Source organism: Rosa rugosa, chromosome 2, assembly GCF_958449725.1.
Source record: "Rosa rugosa chromosome 2, drRosRugo1.1, whole genome shotgun sequence".
NCBI lineage: Eukaryota > Viridiplantae > Streptophyta > Magnoliopsida > Rosales > Rosaceae > Rosa > Rosa rugosa.
Window position 1 is genome coordinate 46,969,825 of NC_084821.1, and position 17,620 is coordinate 46,987,444.

General features: G+C 39.0%; 1 protein-coding gene across 1 annotated transcript; it reads right to left on the bottom strand.

Annotated features, from left to right (window-relative positions):
- Positions 1-6,829: 6,829 nt before the first annotated feature.
- On the bottom strand, positions 6,830-8,480 carry LOC133731925 (DAG protein, chloroplastic). Its single transcript, XM_062159373.1, has 5 exons — positions 8,088-8,480; positions 7,589-7,686; positions 7,437-7,502; positions 7,180-7,356; positions 6,830-7,099 (listed from the first exon to the last, which is right to left on the bottom strand). Exons 1-4 carry the CDS (start codon positions 8,432-8,434, stop codon positions 7,181-7,183), a joined length of 687 nt encoding a protein of 228 aa, XP_062015357.1. The 5' UTR covers positions 8,435-8,480; the 3' UTR covers positions 6,830-7,099; position 7,180.
- Between the last annotated feature and the right edge of the window lie 9,140 nt (positions 8,481-17,620).

Below are 17,620 nucleotides of genomic sequence, written 5' to 3' on the forward strand. Positions count from 1 at the left end.
AAAATAATGTGCCAAGCTACATGTAAAAATGCCCACGAACAAACAATACTCATGGCAACTGATGTCTACAAGTGTATTGGACATCGCTTCTGGAATAGAAATCGATGCAAATGTTCACGTAGGTATTGTTCGACATATACTTTATTAAGCATAAAATGTGAAAATATGAAGAATTAGACATACCTAACATACAAAAATATGATGATTATAACGATTATACATCGATTTGTTTTTTAGAATCGATGTTGGATGTTGTCTGGGACATCGGTTAAAAACGCGCTTATACTGATGTCTATATCTTTCTCTACACCCACTAAGACATCGGTCGAAAATTAGTTTAACATCGGTTCTGGGCCGATGTCTATGAACAAAATTCTAGTAGTGCCGCTTGTCTGGGTAGTTGACCTGTTGCCATTTTCGTTTCTCATCGTTTGACTGTGTGGTGTTGGTGGGAGGTTTGCTGGTAGTAGCTTGCTGGGATGAGGGCTGAGTGTTTTTGGCGGGGGTTTATGGTGGAGGTGGAGTGGCGCTTAGGCGTGGAGGACTGCTTCCCCCATGACATGATCATAAGTTGCATTTGGGGCATTTGTAATTTAAGTGGTACAAAAAGTGCCCCTTGATGAGTCTTTGCTTGAAGGCAGCCAGTGTCATTGATTTGCCAAAATCTCGACATCTTGACGTAGACGTCCGCCACTTTGTGGTGAACGCTCGCATAGACTCGTCAGTGCCCTGCTTGACAGTGAATTATTGGCTCGAGTTATGCTATTCTTCTGTTATGAGGATGAATCGCGACAAGAAGGCATTGGACAGAGTTGAGAATAAGTCAATTGAGCCGGGCGGGCACTCAAAGAACTAGTTCATTGCCTCACTGTCTAGTTTCTCGCTGAATAAATGACATAGAGTTACATCATCAAAACCCTTGTTGTTGGTTACCGTTCTGAATGTGTCCATATGGACGAAAGGATCTATCAAGCTGCCATATTGGGCGATCTTTGGCGTTTTTGCATATGCATGCCTGATGGTTTGAAGGATTCTGGGGGTGAATGGTACTAGGTGGACGACAAAGAGTGGGTTGGCGATTTATGATGAGGTACTTGCCTCTGCTCAGAATAACCTCTCCTTGAGTTCGCGTACCTTGTCAAGGATCATGGCAGTGGCATCCACAGTAGGTCTGGGGTAAGCCTGGTTATTAACCTGGTTTTGTTGTTGATAAGGTGGCGGATGAGGGCTTATGACTACCCTGGGTTGTCTGGCGATAAAAGTGATATTGTCGGAATATGAGTCTGCTATCTGCTTATTTGCCAATCTTAGGTTGGGTGGTAACCCAGTTTCGTCAACTCCAAGGGGGTTGGGTTGAATGATGCCCCCATATGCACTATTTGCGGTGCTGGAAGGACCTGTCGTGCTGCACCAACTGCCGTTTCGATGTTGGCATCCGGCGCCGATGTGCACTTCTTGTGGGATTGATGGTTCCGCCAAGGACCTTTTTAATGAGATAAATTCATTTTATCGCCTTGAACTTTATACCTAAAATCGTCTGTGCCCCCGAACTTTTAATTTAATCACATATGCTCTTATACTCTCTAATATGATCAATCATAATCATTAGTAAACTAATTCCTTAATTTTTTCATAAATTAGTGACAATGCATGCCCACTTAGGGTCAATTTTTAGCCTTGATCATGTAAATAGTGTGTTTCTTGCATGATTAAAGGCTAAAAGCTAGTTTGAGTGGACAACAATATATGAATAAATTGATAGATTAGTGAAGGATTGGCCATAATTGATCAAATTGGAGAGTACAGGGGCACATGCGATCAAATTAGAAGTTTGGGGGTACAACTGATTTTAAGTGTAAAATTTAGGGTGGTAAAATGATTTTAGCTCTTTTTTAATTCATCGAATTTTGCCAATAATTCTGCCACCTGGTTTTGTGTGGCCGCCTTGTCCTTTCACTCTTGCTCACGATCCCTATTAGCGCAGTGCAGGTCCATCAAGGCCAACTCTAGCTTTGCCACGACGTCCAGACTCTGCTGTCGTTGGCTTGCGCAAGGTTGGTCTTCGATTGCCGAGCGGTTTGCGGTAGTTTCTAGGGTAACTATTAGAGTGTGGCCGTCGATGTTGGTCGGGGTATTGAATAGTGCCCGCATCACGGTGTTGGCGGCATCAATGGTTTTGAGGTTGGTGGTTTGTTCTAATTGATTGGTTGCACCTTCCTCGTTACCATTTGTCATGGTGATTTTGCGTGAGTGACCTTTTGCTCAAGCATTCTTACAGACGGCGCCGATTTAATGCTTAGAATGCCACCACTTGGTGTCGACTTCCGATAATGTGGATGAGGGTCCTTATCTTCCGATATCTTGATATAGTTGCAAATTGCAGCCACCTGTCAAATGAAATACACTGGCGTGAAGATAGGAGACCGCGGTTGGTTAATAAAGAGAGAAGAGTGGACATTTCATAGGTGCTAAGAGATTTGACCTCAGTTTTGTTTTTGATGTGGGACTGATATGCTTCATTCTGGTGTCTTCGGACTTCCCTGAGAGGTCGTCTTGGAACGGCGTGTGGCGGCGCGTCAAAGGTCATATTGGCCTGAGGTTGGGTCGAGGCAGAAGGTTGGCCTGCAGTGCTCCCGGGGGTCACACTTGCTAGCCATTTCAACAATGGGAGGTTGACTCCATTAGGTACTGATTATGGCTGATAGTGTCATGTATGTACAACTCTATAGTCTATGCCAACAAAATCACCTCGTCCCGTAGGCATCTATTCTACCATGCATCCTCCATATGCTGAGCACACCATTGCATCTATCCTCTCAAAATCGGAACCAACATATGGCATAACAGCCATACCACTAACAGGGGGAGAGGGCTAAGGCCAAGGCGAGCCTGGTGCTCTGTACGAGGTCAGTGAGGGCTGTCGTCCTCTTGCTCAGCATCCCAAGTCACCGCCGCTAGGTTTTCTCATCCTTTTTCCTTATACTTTTCCTGATGTACTAAAATATTTATACTTTTCCTGATGTACTAAAATATAGATTCGTAAATAGTTGACATAGTGTTTGAAATTTTTTCGCATGGTACAAAGAATAAAAACTTTGTGAAATAGAGAGAAATAAAATAGTAATATGTAGTTATCATGGCCGCCCTTGGTTTTGTGGAAAGCCAGCCCGCTTGGCTTCAACTATATATTATAAGCCATACGCACCCTTCCACTTAGTAATCTTTTTTACAATAGTTGAAAGTGATGATCCAGACAGTACATATAAAAGAATAATCTTTGCTTGCTAGTTGACGTTTTAATTTATTTTTTTAAACACATAGTTGACACATGATAATTAAATGTGGAAATTAAGGGAGGTGTTAAAAAGGGGAGCAAGAACGAACAAGCTATCCCACAACTTGCATGGGTGGTTTCGTTTTGGGTTGCCTTTGTCTTTTGCAGAGAAGGATATGACTGACGGTTCATTGGCACATGCTATACGACCGTATATAAGAAGCTTCTTCAAGACTTAGCTAACCATCTCTGAAATTCACTAAGGATTAGTGATTAATTACTTCCGCTGGCTAGCTAGAGTGGTAGTCAACCTTGCTCCTAGAACCGAGAATTTTCAAATGGAAGATTTTTTAATGCATTGACTGGATGAGTTGTTCGGTACCTAAACTGTAGTTACAACAATTTGACGGGTTTGCTCTCATCGTTGTGTATTTAGCATTTTATATACAAAAAGTGGAACCCTATAGTGCCGGAGCATTCCATTAATTGGTGAAAAATCCTAGTATGTGGTACTTCCACTTTGGTTATTAGATGATATTTCATTTTTTTTTTCCATCAAATTTATTATTAAAAAAAAAAAAAGGGTTAAATCATGAGTTATTTTTAGGGAGCTAGAAAAATCGCTCCATGCTCAAAATAGTGAGCCACAATATTTTAATTTCATAAAATGAAGGAAAAATCCCCTAGACAGTGTCTGAACTTTTGCTGACTATTAAATTTCGTACCTATATTTTGAAAAATATCAAAATAGTACCTAACGATTTAAGCCCGACCCAATATTCATACCTAGGAACAGTAAAAACGTTAACCCCGTTAAATTTTTAAGGATAAAAGTGGTACTTCTGAAACAAAAAAACAAAAAAAAAACTTGTTTTTGGAGTTCTTCATACCTATACCATACCAAGAACAGCTTTGTTTGGTCTCACACCAGTACCACAAAAGTATGCCAATACCTACCATACCCAATACGAGATTCAAATACCACTACCATAGACCCACCGTATACCTAGATCCAAATACTCGTATACCCGTATCCAGAAGAACTCAGGAAGATTGGCGATCCCAGATCATCGCCAGCAGCTGCTGTCATTCCAAGAACATGCAGCAACTATGCTTATGCTCAGATCCATACTTGATCGAAACCCAACCTACATCTACATCGACGACCTGAATCCAGAGACGTCCTCCGACATACCAGAACCTGACTTAGGGTCTCACGTCAAGCACTAGAAACGACACAGTTGCCGGCGACAGGCCTAACCACTCCTCATTTTACAATCCACATTCTATGTTTCTTTTTTTCAGTAACTTAATTTTGTCTTTTTATAAGAATTTCAACCAAAAAAAAAAAGTATGGATTGTAAGTGGGGGAGTGTGGATTTCACTCCCCATATGTAATTTGATGACGCATTGCATGACTCTAAATATTTGGGTATATTGATTTATGTTTTCCGATTACTATTATCACATCAATGTCTCTAGTAGGGGTGGGCATAAACCGAACCGGAGGTCCAAAACCGGCCGAACCGGCCCGAAAAACCGGCTTGGGGACCGAACCGGATGAAATAAGGGGGAAAAAATGACTTGACCGAACCGGACCGGATTTCTCCGGTTTGGAAGCGGGTTTAGTGAGTAAACCGGCCGAAAAAAACCGAACCGATCCGAATAATTAATATTTATTTAAATTAATATTTTTATTTATATTAATATTATTTTGATAGTTGTTGAATTCTAATTGGTGGAAATCAAGTTGCACATACTTCTCGTTACACCTGATTGCTCTCATAGAAGCAAACCTTAAGTCAAGCCACTCAGCCCCTCATTTCGACTCTGCCTCCCTCATCTCTCTCAACAGAGGACATGGCCCAACTAATCCAATCAACACACTACAGCTTAATGATAATGTTGCCGGCTTGGATGAAAAGAGAACAAGAGAATTCTATAATGAGAATAGGTTATTTGACTCTCATTTAATGAACATATTAAACGAAAGCCGAACACAACCGAAACCGATCCGCACCGCACCGGAAAACGGTGTAACCGAAGTAAGCGGTGTGGCTTTTGAAAATGCGGTTGCGGTTTTGAATATTGCACAACCGAATGAAGCGGTTTGGTTGCGGTTTTGGCCTAACACCAATCCGCACCGAACCGCGCCCACCCCTAGTCTCTAGTGTTAAAACCCTAATTGAAGTTCTTTAGAAAATTAAAATTTAGCTTAGACATGAGAACAAAGTTGTTTAGATAGTAGAAAAAATAATTTGTTATGTTCATAAGCCCTAACCCAGAACATTGAATTCTATCTTGATCAAATTGAACACATAATTTTCTATTGTACGTCGGAAAAAAAAAAGTGATTAATTGAAAAGAATTCGGAATTCATGAAAGAAAGTTAAAGATCAAATCGATAGAGTATCCGACAGAAGTATTCTGCCTCGGTTTTTTATTGAAATCAAAGTACATCTCCATAAGTAATAAGTTCATTATGAGACATTATTAGAAGAAAAGCTGTAGGAGCTTTATCAAGAGGTATGGTCACTTTGTAATTAGTTGAGAAGTAAGTCATCTTCTTCTTCTTTATTTCAATCTAAGAGTGGTAGAAATGTATAGTTAAGGTTTATGCGTAATTTCTCCAATTTGATTAAGATAGAATATCATCGCCGACTCCCAATTTTTTATATATGGAGACTCCGTTACTTTTGCTAAACTTGGGTAATAATATTGCATTTTCGGTTTTTCCAACTCTATTTTCCAACTCTACACCATTTGCTATTGTATGATAGCAATGTGTGCGCAGAAGCAATTTCTTCTTCAGTAACTAGAAGTTGATAAGTTACCATATTATTTGGCCAACTCAATTGTCAAATCTTAATTCAAAACAAAATCAAACAGGCTAATCGCCACAACGCTCACATGCGTAGGGCACATACCATCTTCTAACAAAAGATTAGATGAAATTTAATAATTTATACGTTTAATAGGAAGTGATTACCATTAGTTCTCAGTGTCGTAGTTTTCTCTTCCCAATGTTATAACAGGTCACAAATTGTTTACACCTAGTCGGGGAAGTATTTCAATATGTCAAGGTTGGATGATTGGATCCATGCTTAAAGCCTTCACTTCGGATCTATCGCAACCAAATTTCAATATGATATGTAGTGTAGTACGTTTGGTAAATGCCCAAAGTATATAAGAGAGCATCTCTAAATGCCAAAAATCTTCATCCATAACCCCAGGAAATCAACGTATAGTTCAAGGATAATCATGCAGTTCTGCTGTCAAGCTTAACAACCATGCTATAGGACTAGATGGCCATAGCTGCCCGGCACAGCACAACAGTCATGCACAAGAACTCCACAAAGATGAGGCAGGAAGCAAAACATAAGCTTAGAGTTCGGCATAAGCCAATTAATCTCATATTATATCTAATATGTATCGAGAATAATTGAATCAAAGAATTTAGAGAAGATAACGCAAGACCAGCTGGCACACTTGCACATGGATGCCAACAAGCATGAAAGGAGAAAACAGTGAGAAACAAAAGAACAAAACCAAACATGAATATAACTAAATCTGATTCAAATCAACTATATATAGCCGAGCTTAAATAGTCTTGACAAAAACACTATAACAAAGGTAATCTAAGATCAATATTTCACAGATAGTAGTGTCTCAATTACAGAATACAGACCAACACCATTGTCATCCAGGCAAAAAAAAAAAAATAACGCTTCACCAAAAAATTAAGCACGATTATGAGTACCCCTGGATGAGTTCGACCATTGGATAAACTAGCAGTTTCACAGACTGGACTCCCGAATTAAACAACTGCAGAAGTACAGACAAATATAGTTTAAAGCAACTTCAAAAAATAATAGAAAAACTTCCTAAATGGTATTACTGACTACCTCAACCAGATGCTGATTCTGATGGAGTTGCTTCTTGTTTTGGCCGTGTTCGTTCTGGAGGAGGTCCGTCTCTTCGTCTTTCATATCTTCTGCTCTCAAACTTTGATTCTCTTCGTTTCTTTGGTTGATAAACAGGGTAGTTACCAGGAATTATCTCTCCATTAACATATTTATCACCTACATATGAACCCAAAATGAAATTATAATAACAGCGTTTAAGTGCTAAAAAAAAAACATTTGCTTGTAATATAACCCACCTCCATAATCCTTATTTTTAACATCTATATACGAATCTGGCAACACCCAGAGGACACCAGGCAAGCCTGCATCAGGTTGAACCAGGTTAGCACAAGAAAGTTAATGTTACATGGGAAATCCAAGCAAATTTGAACCTAACTGTAATACAAACCTTTAAATTTTTCAGATGTTTCTTCGGATACAGTACATTGGAATCCAGTGTAGGTGGTGGTGCTAAAAGCATACATATTCTTCTTTGCTTCTTCCATACTGTAAGATAGATTACCGTAAGAGTTGTGAGATTAAAACAAAGTGCCTCTCATTAACTATTCAACCTAGCAAAGTTTCAAAGTAATAAAACCCACATAGGTTCAGATTGAGGTCAATCAATCTTAATGTAACTTATCTAAGCATATAATTCTGGCCCTTCTAGATCATCAATGAAAACACGTTCAACATGATTCCATATCCTTGCTCAGATTCAAACCCATCACAATTTTGCTAGTTACGATTCTTGTAATCTCAGAACAATTTGCTTAAAAACAAAAGCATATGAAACACACTCAAACTAGAAGACAGACTTTCTCACTTACTGATAAGCCATCAAACATAACAAAGTTTCAAGCTTCACTTTCCATCATAACAAACAAAAATCACATAGAAATTGATACCTTCCGAGAACAGTAGCGAGAGTGTTGAGGTAGGTCTCAATCATTTGGTCTCTAGTAGGGGCAGGGTCTTTGGGGAACTCCATGACTATGAGCCAGTGGTTATAGTCACAGCCCGGTAACATTATCGTCTCCCTCTGCTCATTACTGCTGCTCCTTCTGGACGAGTACTCGCTGTCGCTCACAGCCCGAAGGGTCGGTTTTGACGGCACCGAGCGAGTAAGAGGGCGAGTCGCGGCGGCGGAGGAGCTGAATCCGAGGGAGGAGATAGAGGGCTGGAAGAGGGAGAGTCTTGGGGTCGGTATTATTAGGGTTTTGGGTGTGAGAGAGAGGCTCGGCGCCATTGCCATTTTTCAGAGTTGAGAGTGAGAGAGTTTGGGAGATAAGAATTAACGATATTTTCAGGTTTTTATGTTGGACAGTTTTGAGTTTGGGCTGGGTCTCCAGGTTGGTTTTTGAGTTTTGGGCCGTATTGGAGTATGGTGGCAGTATGGTTGTTACTGTTCACTGATATTAGCACTGTTAATATCTTACCTCAGTTGTTAGAGTTGTTTAGATAGTTATGGTTGGGGTGTCCCTTAATTAAGGGAAAGCCTTTCTGTTTTCTGTTCCTTTTTCTCTTCCTTGTGTATATATAGGAAAATGCTTGTAATCAGTTTATACAATGAAGTAATATCAGAAAACCTTCCACAAAATTTCTGTCTTGTTTTCTTCATGGTATCAGAGCAGGAATTCAAGGCCTGACTCTGAAACTATTCGTGTGTAGTTTCTGAATTTGTTATCTTATCATGGCTGGGAAATCCGGTTCTAAAGATGAGGATTCTCTAACCTCAAATTCTTCCGATGTTGAGTTTAATCCAAACCAACGTCTTAGCTCTGTTTTGTTGAATGAGTTCAACTATCTTTCTTGGGCTAGAGCTGTTACACTTGCTCTTGGAGGAAGGTCCAAGCTTGGCTATGTTAATGGAGTCATACATAAGCCTAAAGCTGACTCCCCTACATATGATTCTTGGCTGTGCAAGTATCAATTTGTCATGTCTTGGTTACTCAACTCTATGGAGAGTAGAATAGTAGAGATTTTTAGTTTTTCTGAGTCTTCTATGCATCTTTGGAAACATGTTATAGAGATGTATGGAAATCAGAATAATGCAGCTTGAGTTGAACTCAAGTGAGATATTGCTGATCTACAATAGAACGGTAAGTCCTTTGTGCAACACCTTGGTAGTCTTACAAGCATGTGGAATGAGCTTGATGTTTACAGACCTCATACCACAGAGGCTAGTGTTTTGATAAAGAGAGCTGAGGAGGACAAGATTTTTCAACTCCTTGCAAGCTTAAGCTCAGAGTATGAAGATTTGAGAAGTCATATTCTCATGAATGCTGAGCTTCCATCTTTCAACTCTGTATGTGCTATGATTCAAAGAAAAGAAGTTTGAAAGAAGGTGATGAATATGGAGAACAAGGCAAGCCTATCTGAAACTAGAGTCTATGTTTCAAATCACAAGCAAGTTGAAGAGAGAATATACAAAGGCAAGAGAACTTATTTAAAGTGCAGTAACTGTGAAGGTGTTGGGCATGTCAAGGATAGATGTTGGGTTCTCCATCCTGAGGAGAAACCAAAGTTTTTAAAGGAAGACAAAATTCTTCAAAAAGGCTGGAGTACTTCATCACATAAAGCACACCTTGCAGATGCTTCTTCTACTCGGAGTATGATGAATTTCACTTCCAATCTCGTTGCTTTGATTAATGAATTTGTTGCTTATCTCAACAAGAGGCAGATACATGGTGAAAAGGAAGACCCCGCCATAACTAGGAGTGAAAGCCACACTGCACTCCTTGGAAAGTTTGTTGGCTGAAACTGATTGTGTTCCACATGAAGAAGCTTCAGGTATTCTAAAATCCTTCTCAACTGCTCTCAACGTTTGTGCTATGAATGACTATTGGATTATAGACTTAGGAGCTACAGATCATATGACAAATAAACTCGAAAATCTGCATGATTTTGAAAAATTGTCCATTCCTTCTAAAGTTTCAGTAGCAAATGGCAAAGGAGTTTCTGTTTTGGGAAAAGGAAAACTAAAATTACTTTCTAGTTTCATTGAGTCAATTGCTCTTTGTGTTCCTTCTTTTCCTTTTCAACTTCTGTCTGTTGGAAGAATTATACATACCTTAAAATGCCTTGTCATTTTCTCCCCTTATAATGTTATATTTCAGGATCTCATCACCAAGAAGAAGATTGGTGAAGGTTTCTTCTTGAATGGACTTTAGTATCTGTCAAAAAACTCCTTCGTCTCCAAGGTTTTTCAAGGTAGTTCAAGTTTAGCACAAGACCATCATCTGTGGCATCAACGTTTGGCTCATCCTTCTAAGAAAGTGCTGTCTTTTTTCTTCCCAACTATGTGTAAGACAGCTAATCAATGTGATGTCCATTTATCAAAATCCTCTAGATTACCATTTACTTATTCTTTGTCTAGGGCTAGTAATCCTTTTGAAATTGTGCATTTAGACATTTAGGGTCCAGTTCTTGAGTCCTATGATGGATTTAAGTATTTTGTAACCTTTGTAGATGATTTTACGAGGATTACTTGGTTGTATCTTTTGAAACTAAAAAGTGAAGTTGTGGATGTTTTTAAGGATTTTCATAAACTTGTCATCACTCAATTTTCATCATCTATTCATATTTTACAATCCGATAATGGTTCTGAGTATATGTCCAATAACATGTCACAATACTTGAGCACACAAGGCATTGTGCATCAAACAAGCTATGTTGGTACTCCTCAACAGAATGAGATTGCCGAGAGAAAAAATCGAGACCTTGAAAAAACCAGAGCTCTTATGTAAATGAATGTTCCAAAAAGAATTTGGTCTCAAGGTGTTCTCACTGCCACATATCTCATCAACAGACTCCCTAGTAGAGTGCTTGGATTCAAATCTCCTCTTGAAGTGTTGAAAGGTAGAAAGATTGATCTGTCTCACTTAAAAGTCTTTGGCTGCACATGCTTCGTTCATATTCAAGCTCATCAACATGATAAACTTGATCCTAAAGCTGATAAGTGTGTTTTCCTAGGATATTCATCTACTCAAAAGGGGTATAAATGCTACAACTATGCTACTAGCTAGGAAGCTCATTGTGTCCAGGGACGTGAGATTTGATGAAGTTACTCCCTATTTCACAAGAAAATCATGTGATACTGGTCAGGGGGAGTTTCTATCTGATCTATTTCCAAGCCCTAATCTTCCTGTTGATGAAGATTACAACTCGTCTATCAATCTTGATATCAGTCCTAATCTTCATGTTGACGAGGATTGCAACTCATCTATCAATCCTGATATTCCAGTTCAAGAAGTTCCAGCTGTAATTTCTGATTCAGAAATTGATATGTAATCTGTTATCGAGCCTCCCTTTCCACCTGCAGTTGTTCTTCGTAGAAACCCTCCACGAGAACGAGGTTCTCCATCAAAACTCAATGACTATAAAACCTACACTGCAAGGTGTCCGATGACACACTTCATATCTTATAAGAATTTTTCCTCTGGTCATTCTGCATTTCTGAGTGCTCTTGATTGTACTCATGAACCTCAAAGTTTTGAGAAAGTTAATCATCTTGATGTATGGAAGCAAGCTATAGCAGATGAACTTCAAGCTCTCCATGACAATAATACATGGAGTGTTGTTCGAATTCCTAAAGGGAAGAAGGTTGTAGGCAGTCGTTAGGTTTACAAAACGAAGCTTCATTCTGATGGTTTTGTGGAGAGACATAAGGCTCGTTTGGTAGCTCGTGGTTTACTCAAACATATGGAGTAGATTACAAGGAAAATTTTGTTCCTGTTGCTAAAATGAGTACAGTGAGAGTTTTGTTATCAGTTGCAGCCAATCATGCTTGGCCTCTATATCAAATGGATGTAAAAAAATGCTTTTTTACAAGGTGATCTTGAAGAAGAGGTTTCTATGAAGTTGCCCCCAGGTCACCCTCAATCACATGATCCTGAGATAGTGTGCAAGCTTCACAAGTCTATTTATGGTTTAAAGCAATCTACACATGCTTGGTATGCCAAGCTCAGTTCAGTACTCGAAGAAATTGGTTTTTCACAGAAGCAATGTTGATTCCTCTCTGTTTGTTCGAATTGGCTGAACTAGTAAGCTCGTGGTGCTCATCTATGTTGATGATTTAATTGTGACAGGTGACAATATTGAAGAGATTAATACTCTCAAGCAACTTTGCGAAATAGGTTTGCTTTGAAAGATTTGGGCATTCTCAAATATTTTCTTGGTATAGAAGTGGCCACTTCTCAAAAAGGTCTTTTTTTAAACCAAAGAAAATACGTTCTTGATCTTTTACAAGATACTGATCTGCAGGATTACAAGCCAGCTTGCACTCCTCTTGACAGCAAGCTCCAATTTGATGAACAAGGTGAGCCTCTCCTGAATGTGAGCTATTATCGATCAAAGGCTGGCAGGTAAGCTTATCTATCTTACCATTACTCATTCGGATATAGCTTATGCAGTAAGCATCGTTAGTCAGTTCATGCATTCTCGCGCTTTGGCTCATCTTCACATTGTTAAACGAATTCTTCATTATCTCAAAGGCTCTGCTAGAAGAGATGTTTTGATAAAAAACAATGGTAATACTCAAATCATGGGTTACGCAGATGCTGATTGGGCAGGGAACTCTCTTGATCGTAAATCAACTACAGGTTTTTGCACATTTGTTGGTGGTAACTTAGTTACCTGGAAAAGCAAGAAGTAGACAGTTGTTGCTCACTCTAGTGCAGAGGCTGAATATAGAGCTATGGCTTCCACTGCTTGTGAGCTTATTTGGTTAAAAGGTCTCCTATCCGATTTAGAGTTTCCTAGTGATCAACCAATGTCCCTTCTTTGTGATAATCAAGTTGCAATGCATATTGCTTCTAATCTGGTTTTTTATGAAAGAACCAAGCACATAGAGGTTGACGGTCACTACATTCGAGCCCAAGTTCAATCCAAGATCATTGATACTCACTATACCCGAAGCCATGATCAATTGGCTGATATTTTGACAAGCTTGGATCAATGAATCCTCTTGATCCAGCTTGAGGGGGAGTATTGGAAGTATGGTGGCAGTATGGCTGTTACTGTTCACCGATATTAGCATTACCTTTCACTGTTAATATATTACCTCAGTTGTTAGAGTTGTTTAGATAGTTATGGTTGGGGTGTCCCTTAATTAAGGGAAAGCCTTTCTGTTTTCTGTTCCTTTTTCTCTTCCTTGTGTATATATAGGAAAATGCTTGTAATCAGTTTATACAATGAAGTAATTGTTTGGACCCAAAATGAGCATTTTGGCCTGACTGCTCATTTTGGCCTGACAAGGCGTGTCTTGGAGAAATTGAGCTAAAGTCAGTGGCTCAAGCTATATATTGTCAACAAGTTCGAAATATATTATTTAGAGGATAAATAAAGCCTACTATGGAAGATTATGCGAGCTGCAAGAAAAGAAAATAATGGAAGCATGGAAATGAAAAGTCAACTTTAGCACATTTTCCTACTTCGGCTAGGAGAAACTGAGCTAAACAAGGAAAGAGGGACGGCAGACTAACCAAATGAAATCCAAATGAGCTAAAACTTTCCATATTAGTTCTAGACATCCCAAGGATCATTTCTTATGAAGAGTTCCAGAGCTATTTATGAGTGGAAAACCTTCAAACAATCAGTCCAATTTTCTGCAGAAGCAAAACTGGAAAACTGGACTTGTAAGGAGGCCAGCAGCATTTCCGGCCCAACCACATGGAAAAAAGCTCTGAAAATTTTCCACAATGATCTACACTCATTTTGGATCATTTGATATGAAGAAGTCGAAGGCCCATTTTGAGTTCTTGGTGGAGATATAGCTGCAGCAAAATTGGCGCAGTAAGTGCTTAAACCTAACATTTCATTAGTGTTTAAGTGCTTAAACCTAACATTCCATTAGTGTTTTAAGTGCTCAAACTAGGGGTCATCATGGGCCGGGCTAGGGCCGGCCCTACCCTAAATTTTAGGGCTTAGGGTAGGGTCGGGCCGGGCCTAGTCAAAGTCAACAAAATTTAGGGTCGGGTAGGGTAAGGCCGAGGCTTAAATATACTAACCATTACCCACCCGAAAAGCCCGAGTCACTAGGGCCAAAAGGCCCGGGTCGGGCCGGCCTTCCAAATAGGGTCGAAATGGGCCTAAAAGGGCTTTAATTTGTTTAACAAAAAGAAATACATTATTCTTTTTTCCTTAAAATGTGGCTCCATGGTCATACTCATTGTTTTTTGTTGATCATATTTAATATATATATATATATGGTCATACTCATTGTTTTTTGTTGATCATATTTAATATATATATATATATATATATATATATATATATATATATATATATTGAAATTAACTTATAAGTTATAACATTTATAAATATTAGTTAATGTGGTTATATTTAATTAAGAGCTAATTTCATTTTACCTCCCTAATATTTACATGTTAAATCAGTTGTGGCCCTGCACTTTTAATTTCGTCACATGTACCCTTGTGCTCTCTAATTTAATCAATCATGTCCAATAATTCATTTTTTTGTCAAGTATTTTGTAAATTGAAAATGTGGCTCTAATGGGCTCCCTTATATGATGACGATTCACTAATGTGGCATGCAAAATTATATCGTATATGACTACAATTTCAAAATACATCACACAATAGTTGACAAAAAAACCAAGATTAGATAAGATTGATTGAAATTGGTAAGTACAGGGGCACACGTGATGAAATTAAAAGTGCAGGGGCACAAATGATTTAGGGTATAAAGATCAAGGAGGTAAAATAAAATTTGCCCTTTAATTAACTATCTTTCTAAAACTCTAAATTAATTTTTATTTAACAAAGGAAAGAAGAATTAAAGAAAATAAAGCTGAGGAAATCAATTACCAAAAAAGAGATAAGTTGTATGCTATAGAAAAAAAAAGAAATTTATTTTTAAATAGAAAAAATAGAAAATTATTAGGGCTTAAACGGGTAGGGCCTAGAGGGCCGGGCCGGGCTTGGCCCTAACAGGCTCAAAAGGGTAGGGCTGAAGGGTCGGGTCGGGTTTCAATTGCATGACCCTTACCCTACCCTATTTGAGAAAGGGTCGGGCCGGCCCGCCCTAATGCAAGGGTCGGGTAGGGCTTCGGCCCTATGGGCCGAAGGGCCAAATGATGACCCCTAGCTCAAACCTAACCCATCATGATTTTTTTAAGGCGAACCACTATGGCTTGGTAGCCTATATATAGAGGCTACAACAAGTAACAAAAAAGAACACAATTCAACAACAATCTCTAAGATTATCCAAGCCTCTCTAAAGCAACCCCTCTCTAAGAGCAACTCCTCTCCTTCTCTTACCGGTGATCACACTCCAGTCCTAGTCTTCTCAAGAGCCGACTGTCAGTGCCACCAAACTCTCTGTCAATGTGCTTCGGTCCTAGTCTCCTCGAGAGCCGACTGTAATACCGCGACGACAACGGTTACTGAACCAGCTAAGCAAGGGTAACGCCCTCGCAAACCAGCTAAGGTAAAGTCATGCTTTGGCAAGTTCTCTCTACTTCCCGGTGATTTCGCTCTGCTCGACCTACAACGTTGAGTATCGACTTGGTGATACAAGACAAAGTTCTCCAGCACGAGGCACAGAAGACCCCCACGACGAGGTTGGTGCTCTCCTCGTCTACAGTCGCTCGAAAGAAGTCAGGTCAAGGGACACCCCCGACGACCGCACCCGAACGGTGCTGGCACGCCGCGCAGAAAAGAGACTGTTGACCAACTGCAGCAAAACTAGAGATAAACAGTAATATCAGAAAACCTTCCACAAAGTTTCTGTCTTGTTTTCTTCAGGCCAGCATGTTGTGAGCTTGGGTCTCTTGTTACAACTTGTATCTTGTGCATACAACATGAGATGTATGAGTTGGATACTCGTTTTCTGATAGTGAATAGGTATAGGGTGTTGACAATCTTGTGAGGTTTGGTGTTTATTGCACTTGAGATAGCAAGTATTCTTATGCATGTTGAACATGAGATAAATATGCAGGTGCTCGTCTGGAGGATGCATAAGCACATTAAACGTACGTTACAATCCACTATGTACTTTTATCTTCTTACTGCGGTATGCAAATAGTTTTTTGATATGTGATATCATGCGTTATCTATATGAGAAAAGATGAATCTTGACTACGTTTTGAAGATATGATCATAATTAGTGTCATAGTCGTGTAGGCGCCTCTCAGGTCCATGATCATATGCATTCGTACAATGATAGGTATCCCTAACTTCCTAAGAGTCACTAGAGATGACTTATTTTTGAATTGAATGCTCTAACCAGAGTAATCGGGAATCAAATTAAAGATTGAGATAATTAAAGTCAACTTAGATAGATACATCATGACAATTTTAAGACTTGGAAGTGTTTTCTATATCTGTTCATAATAATTGGAATAAGTATGGTTACTAAATTCGATAATATAACAGAAAATGACAAAATTCATTAACGGAAACAGGACACAAACTTGAATTATTTATTCAAACATCAGAATCATCCCCATTTAACCTAGCTATCTTTCTCTGAGCTACCAAGCGGTAGCCTGTAGCCAAGTGTGCGTGTCTTCTTTTGATTTGCATTATTGATAAATTTTTCAAAGCTTATGCATGGTTGTTTGAATCACGTACATGATATAATTTATCATTGAAGAGGAAAATGTACGTTTGCGTGAGAGATGGGTAGTGCCATAGTTTAGTTGTTTTTAGAAGTGTTCGATAGAAGGAAGCAACCTCCATATATGTTAATTTCAGCATGTTATTAATTTCTAGCTACCAAAATTGTCAACGAAAAGTTGGAAGATATTAATCGATATTATATAACCATAAAGCCGCGAGCAGTACTTAGCTGAATTGGTTATGGTAAATTTCAACTTCAGTACATGCATGGATTATCAGCCTCCATCGTCTAGCTTGCTCAACTGTCTCTAATCTGCAATTAATTGTTTACGTGAGCGATGAGTAATTTAGTTGTTTTTATAAGTGTTTGATGGTAGGATCCAACCTCCTATTTGTTTCAGTATGTTCTTAATTTTCAGCTAGCTAGCTAGACAGCCAAATTAATGGTCAGTGAAAAGTTGTATGATATTGATAATCGATATTGTATAATCATAAAGCCGCGCAGTAGGTACCTAGCTGATCGAATTGGTTTTGTTATATATCAACTTCAGTACTTCGATCGTCAGTCTCCATTTTCTACTTGTTCAACTGTCTCTTATGTGCAATCTATTAATGTTCTATCTTGACTTGATTATCTGTTAATTTGTTTACATCTTGCGTAAGGATTCCAACTTTGAAGACCAATGTTAATTTGTTTACATCTTGCGTAAGGATTCCAACTCTGAAGACCAAGTGTAGTTGTTTTTTAAGCAGTGTGTGATGACACTCATGCCAGGAAGACATTGACATCTAATCCGATCCCAACACAACCTGACATTAACGAACAAGTGAACAACAACCATTAGCCTACTTTTGAT